The 16992-nt window shown below is 39.3% G+C and overlaps 1 protein-coding gene across 2 annotated transcripts in view; it reads left to right on the top strand.

The window, feature by feature from the left end:
* The window catches only part of LOC128741174 (tyrosine-protein phosphatase non-receptor type 9), a 128552-nt gene that overhangs the window by 31795 nt on the left and 79765 nt on the right, over positions 1-16992 (top strand). Inside the window, exon 1 of one of the 2 annotated variants that reach the window (XM_053836791.1) lies at positions 10060-10172. The exons of the other annotated variant lie outside the window; for it this stretch is intronic. Coding sequence (XP_053692766.1) covers positions 10116-10172 — 57 coding nt within the window. The 5' untranslated portion in view covers positions 10060-10115. Of the gene's footprint in view, positions 1-10059; positions 10173-16992 lie in introns of those variants that run through there. 2 annotated transcript variants of the gene reach the window in all.

Genomic DNA, 16992 nt, shown 5'->3' with positions numbered 1-16992 from the left:
TAGACAATATTTGCTGTAAAGCCTGTGATTCCTAAAAAAACGCCCAACTTTATGGTTTCCAACGAAAAGTGTGACAAAGATTTTCGGCTGACGGAAGAACTGCGCAGCAGCAAAAATGATTCCTGGTAGCACAGATACCTAGACGTATAGAAGATTTTCATGAGACGAATTTGATGCCACCACCGAAAACTATTATTCATAAACATAAACTAATGATGCGTCACGTTTTACTAGTTTTGAATTGTGCAAAATCGATTATCTATATTTTGCTTTGCTAAATGTTGTCTTATGCAGTATAGAACCAGTATTGAAGAAATAACAAATTGAGCACATTTGGGTGCATTTATTGATCCGATTTGCAGGCATAATTTAATCTATTATTGTAATTACCATAGTAAACCAATTTTTTATTCTTTTTCTCAAATTGAAACACCCAAACTTTTTTCCCGATCAGTAGTTCAAGTGAAGTTTACTCAGTCTACTGTTCCTTGAATTCGCTTCTATGATCGGTAAAGCATTAATTTATCGGAATTACTTCACTTACAACTTTGTTTTTGTCGAAATGCTTTGCTCGCCACAGAATCAAATTTGTTTGATATATTTTCGCGGAACGCAGTTGTTTATTCCACAGGTTTACCGCGAACATGTTTTTTTTCTCTTGTTTTTTCTTTGCTTAGGATCTCCTCTGTATGGAAGTAAATTACAGGAATGGTGCACCGATCTTACCGTCGCTCGTCACTGAGATTTTTTTCCCTCGGTCATTAGGAACATATGGCGACAGAAGTGACGTTCAGTTTTTCAACCAGATGTGAATTCTATTTTTGTGCTTTAAAAACTGTGTCAGCTTAAGCGGAAGGACGCTCGGTAACTGTTTTCTTTTCTTGTGTGACACCCTCCGCTAACTAGCTGGCTTGTGATTATTTCTGTTTGAGTTTCCGTCTGACGTGTTTTTAATGAGGCTCGAGGGGTCATGTTTTCAACATTTCTCCGGTTTCATTTTCTCATCTGAATCAAGATCAAGGTTGGTTTTTAGAAAAACTTTACTTCCATTAAAACTCATTGAAGTAAAATTTTTTCTGGTATTCTTTATTCTTAAATATGAAATGCACGACATTTCAATCATCGAAAACCTATTCAAGTTGTCGGAATACGGAGCCAGCACGGTACTCTCTTATTTTCTCCTCAGTGCTGAAAACCGTCATCAACAAGCAGCGATCTCGATCGATCGAGCTGATGATGATAATTGAGGAAACAGGCTGCTATCAGCACTTGAGTTGAGCGTGTGAGAAGGAGCGATCGCTCGTATTTTGTTTCCCATCGTTTTACGGCGAAGTGTCATATCTGTAGAGTTTCTTTCAACCGTACTCAAGGTTTTACTTATTTCGGTTGTACAAAATATACAATGGCTTATGCTGGAGAAATGCATTGCCGGGCCGCATCGTAGAAGTGACGAAAAACGCGTTCACACATACGAGAGCGAAAGAGCGGAAGAGTAGCAAATGTATAGGAACACCGAGAAGAGTCGAGCGAATCAGCTAATTATCATCAGTCCGTCCGTGGCAGTCTCCAGTGTGGCGCAGTCATCGATCGCTCAATATTGCTCGCGTCATTACGAAACTCAGCTCAGCGGGAGCGCACCAGGTCGGAATCGGACGTTAAGCACTTTAGCAGCCTATGGATCATTTTCTTTCTTAACATGTCTGCTTTCAACAGGATTCATCTAGAGAGGAAGCGAAGGTGCCGGAGAAACCGGTGACGATCACATTCAGAAATATGATCGTGCACTCCGGAACAAGAACTGTGCAAAATCGACATGAAGTTTCGGTTTATTTTTCGTCTTTCTGAATGGGCCATATTTTGCTGTTTGTTTGCTTCGAAACCTGCTTCTCCCAACTGATGAAATGACTATAAGAAAAATTTCTTAATGTTTCAACGAGAAACACACTTACATTATAGTTTTGGCATAGAGTTGCTAAACTAATGCTTTTGTTGTTTCTGCTCTCTCCCTTCATGTATGAAACAGCTTCATTATTAGTTTTTTTTCCTGTAGATAACTCCAACAGCATGCTCGTGTTTTGCACAGGAGTGTTTAATTTGGTTTCGTTCAACTCTTCTTATAAGCAGTAACGTTTGTCGTATGAAAAGTATTGCTTTATACATCATCATTGTATCTATCATAATTGTTATAGCTTTGATGAAATTTCTCATAACTTTAATATGTGCGGTATGGATATAAGATTCAATTCTCATACAGCTTTCACGAACTGAAAAAAAAATATTAAGAAATGAAACATGTATTAGGTTCTGTAATTATTGTGTGATGGAAACCATCCAAAATCGTTAATACTCTAATGACTACCTAACAGTTTTTTACGTAGCACAGGGTCTCAGAGGGAATTACCAGGCACGCTTCACGAGAGCTTGCGCAACTACGGACCAGATGTTTACCATCCGACAAATCATCTAGAAATGTCAGGTGTATAACTTGCCTAGGCATTCTTGATTTCAAAGCAGCATACGATACAGTCGATCGAGCTGGTGCTATAGCATATAATGCACGAACACGCTTTTCCGGATAAACTGACGCGACTGATCAGAGCTACATTGGATCGTGTGATGTGTTTCGTGCGCATCTCGGGGACATTCTCGAGTTTCTTCGAGACGCGGCGAGGGATGAGACAAGGTGACGGTTTATCCTGCATACTGTTCAACATCGCTTTTGAGTGGGCGATCCGACGAGCGCGCATCGGAACGAGAGGCATGATTTTCGCCAAGGGTAGCCAACTCCCAGACTTTGCGGATGACTGTCATATCATAACCTGGAACCTTGTGATCGCGGGGCAATCTACACCAGATTGAAAGCGAAGTCGGTGTCCGCAGATAACAACACTAGTAAGAAGATTTAGCGCCGCATTCAAGCGGGTAATCGGGCCCTCTTTGCTCTTCGCAAAATGCTACGATCAAGAAGCATAGTCGCCGTACGAAGCTAACAATGTACGAAACCCTCATTAGACCAGTAGTTCTTTATGGACTTGAAGCAATTCCGCTGCTCACTGAAGACCTACGGAAGATTACGAGTCAGATCCAGTGCATGGAGAAATTCTCATCGTACATTTGACGAAAGTCCTGACATACATTCAAAGTTGGTTTGTGCAAGTGTTTTTGCAATAAAACTACCGTTGCACCATTATATTAGATAGCTAATTTTATCCCTCCAGTTTTAACTATTCCATACACGCGCATAAACGCGTGCCCACCTGACACGGCCTCGAGAATTGGGAGGCGGCAGTGAATCTATAGTATAAAGTTTCTGTCGACTACCGCAAACGCCCGCGGTCATGCTGCGCTCAATTTACTTTGTAGGCGTATCCTTGGACAGTGCATAAATGCCAGGGGGATGGAGGATGAAGATTGTTCTATGGGTCGAGCATTGATAAGTTGATAACCACTGATGGTTCGAGTTTTGACTCCCTGTAGGCTCATCTGTGATTGTTTGTGTTGGAAAATTGTTGGCGGGACGCGGTTGAGAACAACCTGTGTTAGGCGGGGCTGACGAAATCTCCACTTCTTCACTATACTACATGTTACAGCTCGAGTAGTGCAGGATGTCCAGGGCAAAACACATTTACAAATTCGATTTATTTTCCATTTTTCCTCCTCTTATCATCATCATCATTATCATAATCATTATCATCATCATATATAAAATATGACATCCTGGCTTTTGGCAGAGAGATCTCAGAGTTAGTTCGTGGAGAACGCGGAGGACGACCAGAACGCCTCCAGTGCGAGATAGGCGTGTCGGCTATGCATGGGGCTCTACTTGTGTTTTATTGTGCGTGTTGTTTTTTGTGTTTTGAACTTTAAAATCTAATTTCAACGCCGATTTTAAAGTTCTATTTTATCTAATTTCATTTCAATTTTGAGCGCTATTTCAAGTGCGATTCCATATCCCATTTCTAGTTTTATTTTAGGTCTAATTTTCAGTCCAAATTCTAGTTGAATATTAAGTCATAATTCAAATAAAACTTCAAATCTAATTTAGCATCCAAATTCAAGTTTAAGTCCTAATTTTAATATATCACTGAAGTCACTGTGATATAAAAAATCCGCGTAAATTGCAAAATTCACGAAAAAAAACCTAGTGAATTCCAAAATTCGCGTGAAACAACTGAGGAAAAAAAACGTGAAAAACAATTTTGGCGTAATGTCAAGTCTAATTTTATGCCTGATTTCAAGCTTATTTTTAGGTCCACGGATGAAAAATTGCTTTAGATGTTGCTTGTGAAAAAGAGATCTCAAATATTTTTAAATACATATTATTTTGGTTCATAGGTCCATTAGCTATGCCCGCATACATCATTACACAATTGTTATCGTAGTTTGTGGCTTGTTATTACATAAATATAAGCATGAAAGTGCATATATTATTCATATGACATATAATTTTCAAGTTTTTTTTCTTGTATGGACTCATCACTGCGACCAGTATCGTTGATCTATTGTGATATCGTCCGGGTGTTTGCTGTATCACTCGCACTGCATTTATTTGTGCTATAATCGCTATTGAGTGAGCGATATGCTCATTGAATTTGTTATGTGTGCTTGTGTGTAATTGGGTAGCCTTCCTTCAATGCTTTTCTCTACTTTACCCACCTCATTCCACATGACAGCGCTGTCCCCAACCAATTATAGTCATCTCTAGCGCATATAACTAGTGCATTTTTGACTCTGTCTGTTGAAGTGTCATTTTTACTCTGTCAATTGGCCATATCGGGATAATATCGATTTTAGTATGAATGAAGGATGATGAGGGGCCTGAGAATAAACCTTTAAACCATTATAAACCATTTTCAGGTGTACCTTGTTTCTGGAGTTGATTTTGTTTATATGTGGCACATACAAATCATGTGGAACATCAAATGGATATTGGCCATATATTTTGGATCATTCCATCTCAAGTGACCAAACTGATTGTAATCGACCATCTATGATTTCACCCAAATTTTGTATAATTGCTCATTCCGACCCCATATTCAATTTCACAAAGTTTTCTACCCCTTGATCAATAGCCTTTCGGATGAAGGCTGAATAGCTAATTAACCTCGTCAGGTATACCTCAAAGAAGCCACATAAGCCCTCTGATTTTTCTACTCTGCTCTTTCTCATCGATGTTAATTTTGTCATCATGAGCCCATGACTATCCTATGCAGATGATCATAAAATATACTTCCGAACTCGTTCCACTGACCACTGTAACGTTCTTTTACATCAATTCTAGGCTTTCTCGTTTAGCACGACGTAAACCGTACTGCTCAGCAATCACATTTCTTTGAAAACAAGGCTCTTTTCGTTATTAGTTTGAAGGAATAACAATTGAACATGTTTCGGATAACAAACAACGGGGAGTTAGTTAACGTACAAGCTGAATATTTCGTATGTTGTTGCGAAAGCCTCAAGATTCAAGGTATTTAGGCTTTATCAAATTTCTCGGTTATTTGTACTGCCTCAAATCGCTGTCAAGTGGTCCATTGGAAATCCCAATTACAACAATAGTGCTGAAAGAATTAAGAATTAAGTCAGTCTGTTCAGCGTCAATTTCTTTGATTCACTTGGAATTATTTATGATGAAAATTTCAACAGACAAAATATATTATGATGATATATGCCTTTAATTTGATCGTTTCAAAAGCTTAAAAAAGGAGCCGTTTTAAAACAGTTAATCAAGTCAATAAAGAATATTTTTTGTGCATATATTAGTGTTGCATATAATTTCAGTACTGATATAGAGTAGGGCGAGACATAAGCAGTGTTTAAAAATTCATAGTAGCAAAAAACTCAATGAGATTTCAAGCACCATGAAATTTCAACCTCGATCAGAAGCGCCGAACTCACATATGAATTTCTCTCGCTATTATATGCGATGTCTCTGTTGCTATGCGATGTGAACCAAATTCAGCTGTGAGCATTTTCTTACTTCTTCCACAGCTGGTATTTCATACAACGAACCCGAGAGCGAAAGAGAATTAACCGCCAGAGAAAACATCAGCCGCGAAAAAAGCTAGCACACATTCATGGACTAAGATGGCAAACAAATTGGCAGAGTTTACATTGTTCCTTCGCGGGAATCGACATTTTCTTAACTAGAAAGTAAAAAGCCTAATAAGAATTAGATAAACATGTAGTTTAAATGTGTGTTTTAGTTTAACTTTACGATTTATTTAGAGATTCATTCTCTTACGCTCAGTCACCGTTACGTATCGCACGAGAGAATGCCTATGCTGTTCAACAACGAATTTGTATGTATAGGTGTATAGCTCCGGGTAGCAGTTGAACCAAATCAGAATGTGATCAAGCGGGAGAAATATGTGTGAGTTTTGTGCTTCTTGCTATGAAAACAGAAAAACTCACGCTTGGGTTTTTTCTGCATAGGATCAAGTTGACATGATTCACAGTTGATTTTGATTTTTGATTAGTTTTGAGATTTCGAATTTTTAACATCACTGGGCATAAGTGCGATATTTGAGGTTGTCAGCAATTTTCACGACATATAAAGAAGTAATAGAAGTAAAAGTAATAGAAGTAGAAGTAATACACTCAAGTACTTTTTTTACACGGTTTGTTTCTTCGATTATTAAGAACAGGGAAACTTAGGGACCATTCATTTATTTCTCAATACATTTGGGAGAGGCCCGACATTCGTCACGTAGTTTGTAAATGGACCCGCAGTTGTACAGTTCTTGAGTAATCGAAAAAAACAAACCGTGTAAAAAAAGACTTGAGTGTAAAGTATATTTTATATTGATGCAATAACTCAATATCTTCACATTAAACTATAAATCATCTAGATCTAGAGTAATAGTGTTATACAACATAAATTCTTCATGTTTCTGATCAAGTGCCGAATACCGCGGGGCAAAAGTGTGAAGTTTAAATCCATGAAATTAGCACAGCAGTAGCTAACAAAACCATATCTTCAATCTGTGATGTGTTTTGGTAAGGAATATTCATAATTTGCATCTTTACTATTTTCTGCTGGCGTACTGCAGCCTCCATCAGATCGAAACTTTACCAAACATTTTTTTTTGTTTCAACAGCGAATAGACACTGTTTTCCTTCGGCCAGTATCTGTAGAGCACACAGTTTTCAGTAGATCTTCCATTTCTAGTATCTGTAATATAGTACCTAAAATTGTATATAATTACGTTTTTAAGACGGTAGTTCTTACAATTTACGGAGGGAACGGTAGAAAAAAACAATGAAACAAAGAGTCGCTAGAATCTAACAGATTGAGACCAGACGTGAAGGGGAAAGGGCGGAAGATAAGGGCATACGAAGCAATGCTTAAGAGGTTGTGTACCGCAATCTTTTATCCAAGCTCCAAGCTTCCATGGATCGAGCCAAGCTGTAATCGGAGCATTACAGCTGGATTCGAACCGACTCCTTCCACCAGGACATGCGGCTCGCCGGTGGTAATGATCCTGGGAACCTGGACAAAAGAGAAACTCCACAGCCCCTTTATTGAGTTAGTTTTAGACACAAATTGTGCCTCTTCCTTCGTGTATTGTAGAAACCACCGAAGGTTGGTTTATTCTATAGGAACGGAGCCTTTCCCCGAACACCCGCGCTGAGAATCACGGCTAACACGCTGACAGATGTACAGCGTCACGCGCAGTGGCGCAGTACCTTATAAGTGGCCTGCATAGTGTCGTCGTCCCGTTAGTAAAACGAGTTAGATTCTCGGTCCGTGGATCGCACTTTTGCCCTGTCCGTGAATCGCACTTCTGCCCCGTTAGGCGCTTGACGAGGTTTGATCAAATTACGGTTACGGAAAAGCGAAATATATTTTGTATATTCTTCTCAATTTCAAGAAAGATATCTGAGTTATGTAAAACGCTGCTACAATTTTTCAACAAGTAATATCCTTTTGTTGATAACGTATTTGCCGTATAATATCAAAACCGTTCTAAAATAACATTTACCCATGACTCAAGCTGTCAAAGTAGTCACTCATTCATGCCGATGTAGTCAATTTACTCGGAATCTGCACTGATAAATCATTGAATCGTACTTTTACTCCCATCGAACTTTTGCCCCTCCTTACTCTATTAACTTCAAAAAACCTGGTAGCTTAAAATTCATCAAGTTTTCGTGGCAAAGCGGTAGAGTTTGTACAAAACGCGATGGACAAAAGTGTAACAAATTACCCCAGATGACGATATTTCACTTTTTCTAAATGTTCATTAAAATAAATTTGATATTGCTACTCTAGAAAGTATGAATTAGGATTAAAAATTATTCTTTTCTCGTAATTATGTCATCTTTACTTGTAGACAACTTAGTCCTTAGTTTATCACTCGGGTACCTGGTTCGTGTGTTCTGTTCTACTCTACTTTCGTAGTGCTTCTCTAAAGATAACATCATCGAACACAGATCCTAGTTATTTGAGCGATTTTACGTAAATTTCTTCGTTGATAGAAACTGTTTATATAACCAGGTACCCCGGTTGCTCGAAATTCGTCGAGTTTCCGGTCAGTCAACTTAGGGTTTTCATTGCTTGTGTCGAGAAATAAATACGGCGCTGCTGGGTGGATCGTCTCATCCGATGAGGTACTGTTGTTTTTTGTGCGTTTTCTTATATTTCTCCTCCTTTTCCGCTGATCGTATATCATCATCGCCATCATCATCATCATGACCATCATAAAGAAAAGCGAAAGAAGGCACACAGTAAAAACGAAGCAGAAACAAGAAATTATCATTGAGCAAAAAAACACAGAAGAAAAGTTGACTAACGGAGCCGCCGGGCGGCAGCAGGTAGCATACTGGTGGCGGCGCGCGGCGGGAGCAGCAGATGGGAGAGCCGGCTTGCAGTTGCTGCTGCTGCTGCTGTGGAGAGCGCGCGCGGGTACTTGGTTTCAGAGGTCCCTCGGTGCTACTCGCGTGCGTTGCCACTACTGCGACGGAGTTGAAGTTCAATCTCCATTGAAACATTGAAGCAAACGGCTTGCTAGCCAGTCAGCCTGGCAGCCTCCAACGTGTGAGTTTTTCCTCTTGTGCCGGAGTTTGGATGCTGCAGCCGTGCAGTGCAGTGTTGCGAACGAACCGGTGCATACAATAAGCGTTGAATGCTCGTGAAGAAAAGAAAGCGCAGCGCGTCCGTTCATTCGTAAGCTGGTTGAGACCGAGAGACAGTTCCACGGCGCCGCGACGAGTCGGTCTCGGTCTGTAGGTCATTGGTCGGTTCGTGCCATTTTGCGACAGGCTGCTCGGTACGGTTATTGCGCCCGGGGTGCAGAAGACCAACTTCCGCTGTTACCGTATCCCGGTGGAGCCCTGATGGTACCGGGCTCGTGTGTGCGTGTGTGCCTGTCAGTGTGTGTGGTGTGCTTCCGTCGTCGGTTTCGCGGCTACTGGTAGTACAGTTTCGTTGACAGTCGTCGCCGTTGTTTGTTTTTGAACGGGGAATGGTGAATAATCTGCCGCCACTAGTGGAGTGATACTTGCCGTCCCATTGCCTGTCGCTTTGAAGAGAGTGTGTGTCGAAACGAGATAAGTTCACGTCGAGAATAAATAGCGGTGACTTCTTGTTAACCTGCCAACCGCAGCTCGCCACTGGAGAAGGTCGCCGAGGTTCAAGTGGGTGCGCGATGTGGAAAATATGATAGGCCTTCCTTCCTCACATAATGGATGTGGTTCAACAGTTCCCGTGGTAGTCTAGTAGATGCTTTGAATGATATGTTTTGGAAAAAGCACAGAATTGGATCGTCGGCTGTGTGCAGTTCAGTTTTACACTTAGAAGGCAGCAAAAAAATCATTTACATACACGGTGATACGAAGCAAATATGTGATTACGGTGAATTGAGATCTCCGAAGAGTGCGCACGGGGGCGCATGCATGGGAGAAGCTTTGTAGAGCAGAGCAGTGTGGTATCATTATCATTATGTTGCCCGTAGGGTAGGATAACCGCAAAGTGGAAGATTTGCTCGTCGTTGCTGTGCTTAAGTCTGTGTTTCAAAATCAACATTACCAAGTGGAAGGGGAAGAAACCAAAAAAAAATAAGAAACGTTGGTAATATCCTGCATCGGATATTGGTACAATCAGTGGAGAATAAATCATGAAGAAAAAGGATAAAATTACTGTGATGGATATCGTGCTTCTCTGGGCACTAAAGGTAGGGGCTGAGCGATAATTATAATTTCCAGGGACGGAACAAGATTTACGCCATAGTTTTTTTGCTGTTGTTGTTGTTGTTGTTGCTTTTGTTGAAGTAAGAATTCTGCCTTTGCTCATTGCGAATGCCTTTTTGGCCTTCATTTCACTCCGATACGACGTAAGCATCGTACGCAGCGAACTTCTTTTCTGAGTTCAGCCATCCGCTGTTTGTTCAATTCGTTTGTCTCAATCTAGATGGAAAATCAATCGTTCAAGTACACCAATCAATGCGTTGCATGTTTTTAGCCGTTTTGAAGCTGTTCTTGCCGTAAAAGTTTACGAATGAAAGGTACAATTTATTTCAGCCTTTTTATTCGCTAATGATTCGATGGCCACGCTGATTCGTTTACCGTTTTTTTTTCGCTTGCGATGGTGAGATTGTGTAGCATTTTGCGAGATGTCGTTTGTGATTGTAAACATGTTACGTATAGGTTTGATGTGAAGTGATTTTTAAGGTGTAAAAACCAAAGCTTTGGGCTTACACATCTTTCTAAGACTTTTAAGACTTTCTAAGACAGACTTCGCAGCCGGTTGTTAGAGTACAGGACAATTACGTGATTCGAACAGACAACGACTGGCTTGTTAGACTGTCGAACCATGAGGCTAACTAAGTGGAATTTTGTGTTCCTATAACAGATGAAGAACTTCTAATATCAATCACAAACATTATTAAGCTGAACGATGTCAATTATATATCAATTTGTAATTTTTAAAAAGTTGTTCGAATTTTTCTTTGATAAAATATTAACTGTGTTCTAATACCCCGAAAAACTGCGAAATACTTCTGGTGATTCATAAACACGAAACAAGTGAAAGGGTGCCCTCGTCAATGCTTTTCGTCAATACTAAACATGAGAAATGTAATCTATTTACCGACGGTCTATGTTGGATTCGTACGAATTGTTTGTAGTTTGCAGAGTTTTTTGCTTCAGTTTTCATCAACTGCTACCGATGATAGCTTTCGAGTATCTACCGCTTAACCTGATTGTTTTGAGTACCTTTGAAACCGCTACGGCTATGTTAATATATGCCGCCGCGCCGGTAAGAAAGTGAAAATTTCTTTTCCCGTGGGTTCGGCTGGCGTACTTGGTATTGTTTTATACCCGGTGTGCAAGTGTTTTGGTAGAACCTTTATTTGGCACATTTAACCGATCATTCGAACAAAGAAAATTTCCAGCAATTTTGGGGGTCTTGTTGCATGGTTTCGGTTTTCAAAAGTTGTGATCGTCAAAATCCGCGAATCAAGGAAAATAACTACATAATCTCTCATGGTCGTGCACGCTGCTAGTATCAAAAGTAAGCTCTGTTGTCCTTTCTCAAATGAAACGCCAAAATTATATCAATGAACGCTGATTTATGCCAGAATAATCCGTCGGGATCCTCTCTTCATTCCTGAGGATTTCGCGACAACTTGCATCTCGCATATAGAGCTGAAGGCTCAAATTTATATAATGTATCAGCAATTTGAACGCACAGCTTAACCGTCAAGCTAACCAATGTGCAGGGATGGGTCGGTTCAATTTTGATCCATTTAACAGTATCTTTTCAGCCGAGCAAAATTTGACAAAGTTATGTATGGGACCTCGGCTGGGAGAGGCTGTTGGAATCGATAGGATCGTAGCAACTGTCCTGTATTCTAACAGCTGGCTGCGAAGTCTGTCGTATAAAAATAAAAGGTCAAGTTTCGATAACGGCATGTAGCGCCTAGGCTTTGCTTTGCTTTATGTATGGGACATTTGTACATCTAGTTATTACCTACAATTTTGCTGAATAAAGTTTTGCTGTATCTTTTGTAGTTACGGTGCTACAATACTAGTAGTTCATTAGTAACCAAAAATGAACGTTCACTTAGTAGCCCCGTTTGGGCGTGCCCCAGGGCAGCAATATGGACCCATTCCTTTTCTCGTTGTACTTTAATAACACAGCATATCCTACAGCATATTCTAGGAGATGGAAGTAAGTTGTTGGTGTACGCAGACAATCTGAGGTGGCATCTGGCAGTGCGGATTATTGAATTAATCTGATCATGATATTGAACTCAAAAGGGTTGAACAATGATCGTGACGCTATTCTCGTTGCTAAGCACATTTTCCATTTTCAACGCTTGATTAAATGTAGCTTCCGAAAACCGGCAAAATTTTTTTTTCGATTTTGACTTTATTTTGGAAGATTTTTGCATAGAAAATAACAACTATACCAAAAGCAAGACAAAATTCGGGTTTCACGATAAAACTTCAAGCAAAAATTCTTAAAAATCTTAATTTCTTTTGCGTGATTAAAAAAATCTTGTTTTTTTCGACCCCCCCCCCCCCCCTCTCTGGAGTTGTCTAGCTTTGAAAGGATAAAAACTTTAAAAAATATTTGTAATGGCCTTATTATGTCCAATGTAACTCGCTAGCTCGGTTTTATTTCGAGAATTCGAGATTTTTTCAGGAAGCTTTGAGATAGATAGCAAGCAGAGAAATGTGGTATAATCGATACCATGTGGAACGGACGCACGATGGAAAAGTCTATATCGGACAAACCGGGGGAGGAAGCTAGAAGCCAGGGTAGCAGAACACAAAAACGATGCTAGAAAAGGCGAGGCGGAATCGGGACTTTCGCAGCATACAATGGAAGCAGGACACATCTTCGATTTCGCCAACAATCGGTTATTAGAACGGATAAAGTACCAGGAGACCAGAACAACTGCGGAGGTGTTCCACATCAAAATCCTAGGTTATAGCAAAACTGTAAATCTGCAGAGAGAATGCGGAACATTTAATGCTGCATACAATGGTCTAGTCCTGACGCTTCGTCAGAGTAGTAACAAGAAGCCAGTTGGGTGGCGAAAACTAACCTACAGGTGAAAACTGAATAAATACTAATAATTTGGCGTAAATACTATTTTGTGATCTGTTTTTGTACCTTTTGAAAATTGTAATTCGCGAATCTTGATTGTTGATAAATACCTAAATAAGGACTGTATCGAAAAGTAATTAGCAACTTTTAAAACGATTTTACTCAAAAATGGGTGAAGTAATTTGTATGTGCGTGCAAGCAAAAGTTTGTTTAAATATCTAAATAGAGTTGTGCAATCGATTTGTTTCGATTATTTTTCTACTTTACGCTATGCCTCGGATAAATCTTGAAATCAGAAAAAAAAATCTGCACACTTGCACACGTGCACTGAAAACGGTGTTTTTTATCAATTAAATCGCAAAACGGTTTAAAGTGCACCACACAAGCGTAAAAATATCATCGATAAATATGAAAGAGTTATCCTTGAAGGATCTGCTTTGGTCCGGAAGAAACCTGGTTCCAGTTAGCCCCCGGTGGATTCTGAAGTAATAACTCATATTAAACGACACCTATTGGTAACAACGTTTTATTTGGCTAAAATACGCAAAAGAAGCATTGCGATAATTCAGTGAATCAAGGTCAGGAACTCCGTAAAGACGTACAAGAATCATAAGGTATCTAAGAAATCCGGAGAGTAACAATCTCGAGCCTAAATAAGGGCACGGTAACTATAAACGGATAATAGACAACGGCAACAAGTGCATCTACATGGACGACGAAACTTACGTCAAACAGGATTCAAAAGCGCTTCCAGGGCCGAAATTTTACACGAAATCGGCGGACGAGGTGGTGGATGATACCGACAGTACATGCATGCATGGCATGAATGGCATGCTTTTTGGACTTGTGGTCTGCGATGCGTATTTTCTTCACAAAGTGTGCAGTAAATGCTCAAATTTACAAAGATGAATAATAGTAAAAAATATTGTGGCCCCTTCTACAAACAGTATCAGTCTCCCCCTCTCTTTAGGGCGAATTTGCGCTAAGCCTGTAGTACAGTGCATTTCAGACAATAATATCCAATTCGTCGAGAAAAACATCAATCTACCAAATTGTCCAGAGCTCTGACCAATTGAACGTTACTGGTCGATTGTGAAGAGGATCTTCAGGAGGGAAGGAACAGTTACCCAAAGCATGGAGGAATGTAAGATAAATTGAACAGCAACATCCACGAAATGCACAAAAGCTAGTTTTGCTGGGAGGAGTTTCATCAAATTTGCTGGGAGGAGTTTCATCAAAAGCGGGCTCATTCTTTAGAACCACATATTTTGACTAATGTAAGCCATGTTATTGTTTCAAGTCGTACTGATCTTCAATAAACCGAAAACAAAAATTGAAATAATAATCGTATTTAATTTTTATTCACGAATAGATGTTGCTAAAGACTTTTCGATACAGTCCTTAGCATAATATAATGGTAATAAATATTTGCAGACATCAGCCGATAGCTGAAGAATAGTAGGCTGAAACGTTACGCGATAAGGTACCCCGGGGCAAGTGGGAATAGGGGGTAAGTGGGAACGGAGCTCATAACTCTCTTCAACCTCATTTTCTCCAACCAAACCTTTCTAGAAATGAAAGATACAACTCAAACGCATGCATTAAAATTATAGATTATTTATAACGGGCATTCCAAACATCAAAATTGGACTTTTAATTTAAGCGTTATTTTCAATTTGCGTTGTAAGTTTGACGCACCTTTCTATAAATGATATTTTGGCCACAGACTTTACGCAAAAGTACATGTTTTTCTGACAGTAGGTAAACATAATGAGTGTATTAACAAATTACACCCGAAAACTAGTTGTTTAATTTAACAAACGGCATTAAAAAAAAGGCTCGAAATAAGTTCGGCACTTCAAAGCATCCGGGGCAAGTGGGACCTAAAAATAAAATGTTTCAGCACAAACCTTCCTGTCTTAATACATTTTTTAGATGAACTATCGAACATTTTCAGTTCAATTACATAATATTTATACCAGTAAAGCTTTAAAATAAAACCTAAAAGGACTAAACCAAGGAGCCCCAAGAAAGAAGCCCATATGCACAGCTTGTGAGGGAACAAACAGTTTGGTCACATTTTGGTTACACATAAACGATGTTAATTGAATTTGGGTCAAATTTGATATAATTAAGCAAATCCGCAACTGGAGTTGAAACAATAAAGTGTTGTGGTTATTATAACGTAACTATCTCTTATGAGTAACTCTACCGAATTGGGCATGGTAGAACAAACAGATCATAATCGTATTTTCGAGCTATTAAACAATGATTAATCCTAAATTACGTCTCGCAAGAATTGGATACAACGACATATTCAACTACATTTCATTACAATAATGCTTTACAGCGTAATTGCTCACGATCTGTGTTTTATATAAATTATAAAGTCGCCCGTTGTGATTTGATTTTGTTACGCTATTTTTGAATGAACCCTTCGTACAAATATTGTTTTTGATTGCTTCTTGCAATGCTTTAACATTGCTGTATATTAACTTACACAATTTACTATTATTTTATGCTTTTAAATCAAATTTGAATATAGGTCCCACTTGCCCCGGTAAATGGGGCAAGTGGGACCTATCGCCATAATTTTGAAAATTCTCCTCCAGATTCATTTCATGTAAATTGATAGGCCTTTTTCGTAATTAATCCTTCGAAGTGATAGGGGAAAAGTGTATAATGTGCCCCCCCTAAGAATAAATGGATATATCTCCGTTATACTTCCCCAAATTAACGTTAAAACTACGTGTATATGTTGGTATTTAAGCTGACAACCAATTGCAATTGTTTATTTCATTTAGTATTGTGGAATAAACATGCTAGGAATTATTTAATAAAAGCACCTAAATGTTGTGTTTCTCGTCTGCGCGGGGTAAAATGCCCCACCTGCGGTACAATATGCCCAATGCGGTAATTTGAGTATTTCTACCAGTGACAGGCCAACTCTATTTTGTAGAAAGTAAAACTATTTCCTTTGTTTTGCAAAATATCGTAATTTTATGTAAAATAAACCTAATTTCGGCCTTCTGGTGCACTTTTTCTTTTCTGCATGGGGCACATTATACTGCAGCTGTGGCGTTTTGTACCGAGTAGTTGAATTACCTAGAATTTGGACGTTAGTAATAAATTATTCCCACCACGATTGCTCTACAATACTAGTTGAATTAAATAATGGCAATTGGCTTCAACTTAGATCTGTTTACCTATGTTTATAGTCACATTTGCAAGGGGGGCAAATTGCACCACCGCAAGTGGGGCATATTGGCCTGCTTTCACTTATTTGGAAAAATATTAAATGCTAAAGCAAATCAAGCGTTTCATACCACAATTTTTGGCAGGGATGTCTTTTTAAAGTTCACTTCACGCAATCGAATCGCAACAACCGGTTATTTACAGATTTTGACAAGAAAATAGCTTATGGAAATGACGCCAAAAGTTACATCGGAAGCTGCTCAAAAACAAATTTATTTTTGTTTTGTTTTCACAGCATGCGACAACTGTCATACTTGCATAGTAGGCTAGTTTCATCAAAGACTATGGTTTCTGGGTGGTTTTGCATTTTGATTTCGCTTGTTTAGCGAAAAACGAAGGGGGCGCACATTGGCCAGGGGGGGCACGTTATACACAATTCCCCTACCACTGAAGAGTTTTTGTGCTGAAAGAATTTGGAAATAATCAAAGGTATAGAAAACACAGTGGAATAAATCCAAACTATGCATTTTTTAGGTCCCACTTGCCCCGGTGTACCTTATAATCATCAGTTTCAATATTTCACCGAAAATTTTCAACCAAACCTTAAGAAATCCCCCGTCTGTCTGTCTGTCTGTATGTCTGTTTGTTTGTCTGTCTGTCTCTATCGGTATGTCTGCCTGTCTGTCTGTCTCTGTCTGTCTGTCGATCTGTCTGTCGGTCTGTCTGTCTCTCGGTCTGTTTAT

Source organism: Sabethes cyaneus, chromosome 3, assembly GCF_943734655.1.
Source record: "Sabethes cyaneus chromosome 3, idSabCyanKW18_F2, whole genome shotgun sequence".
NCBI lineage: Eukaryota > Metazoa > Arthropoda > Insecta > Diptera > Culicidae > Sabethes > Sabethes cyaneus.
Note: the sequence above shows the minus strand (reverse complement) of the source record. Positions and strands in the feature narration are given on the sequence as shown.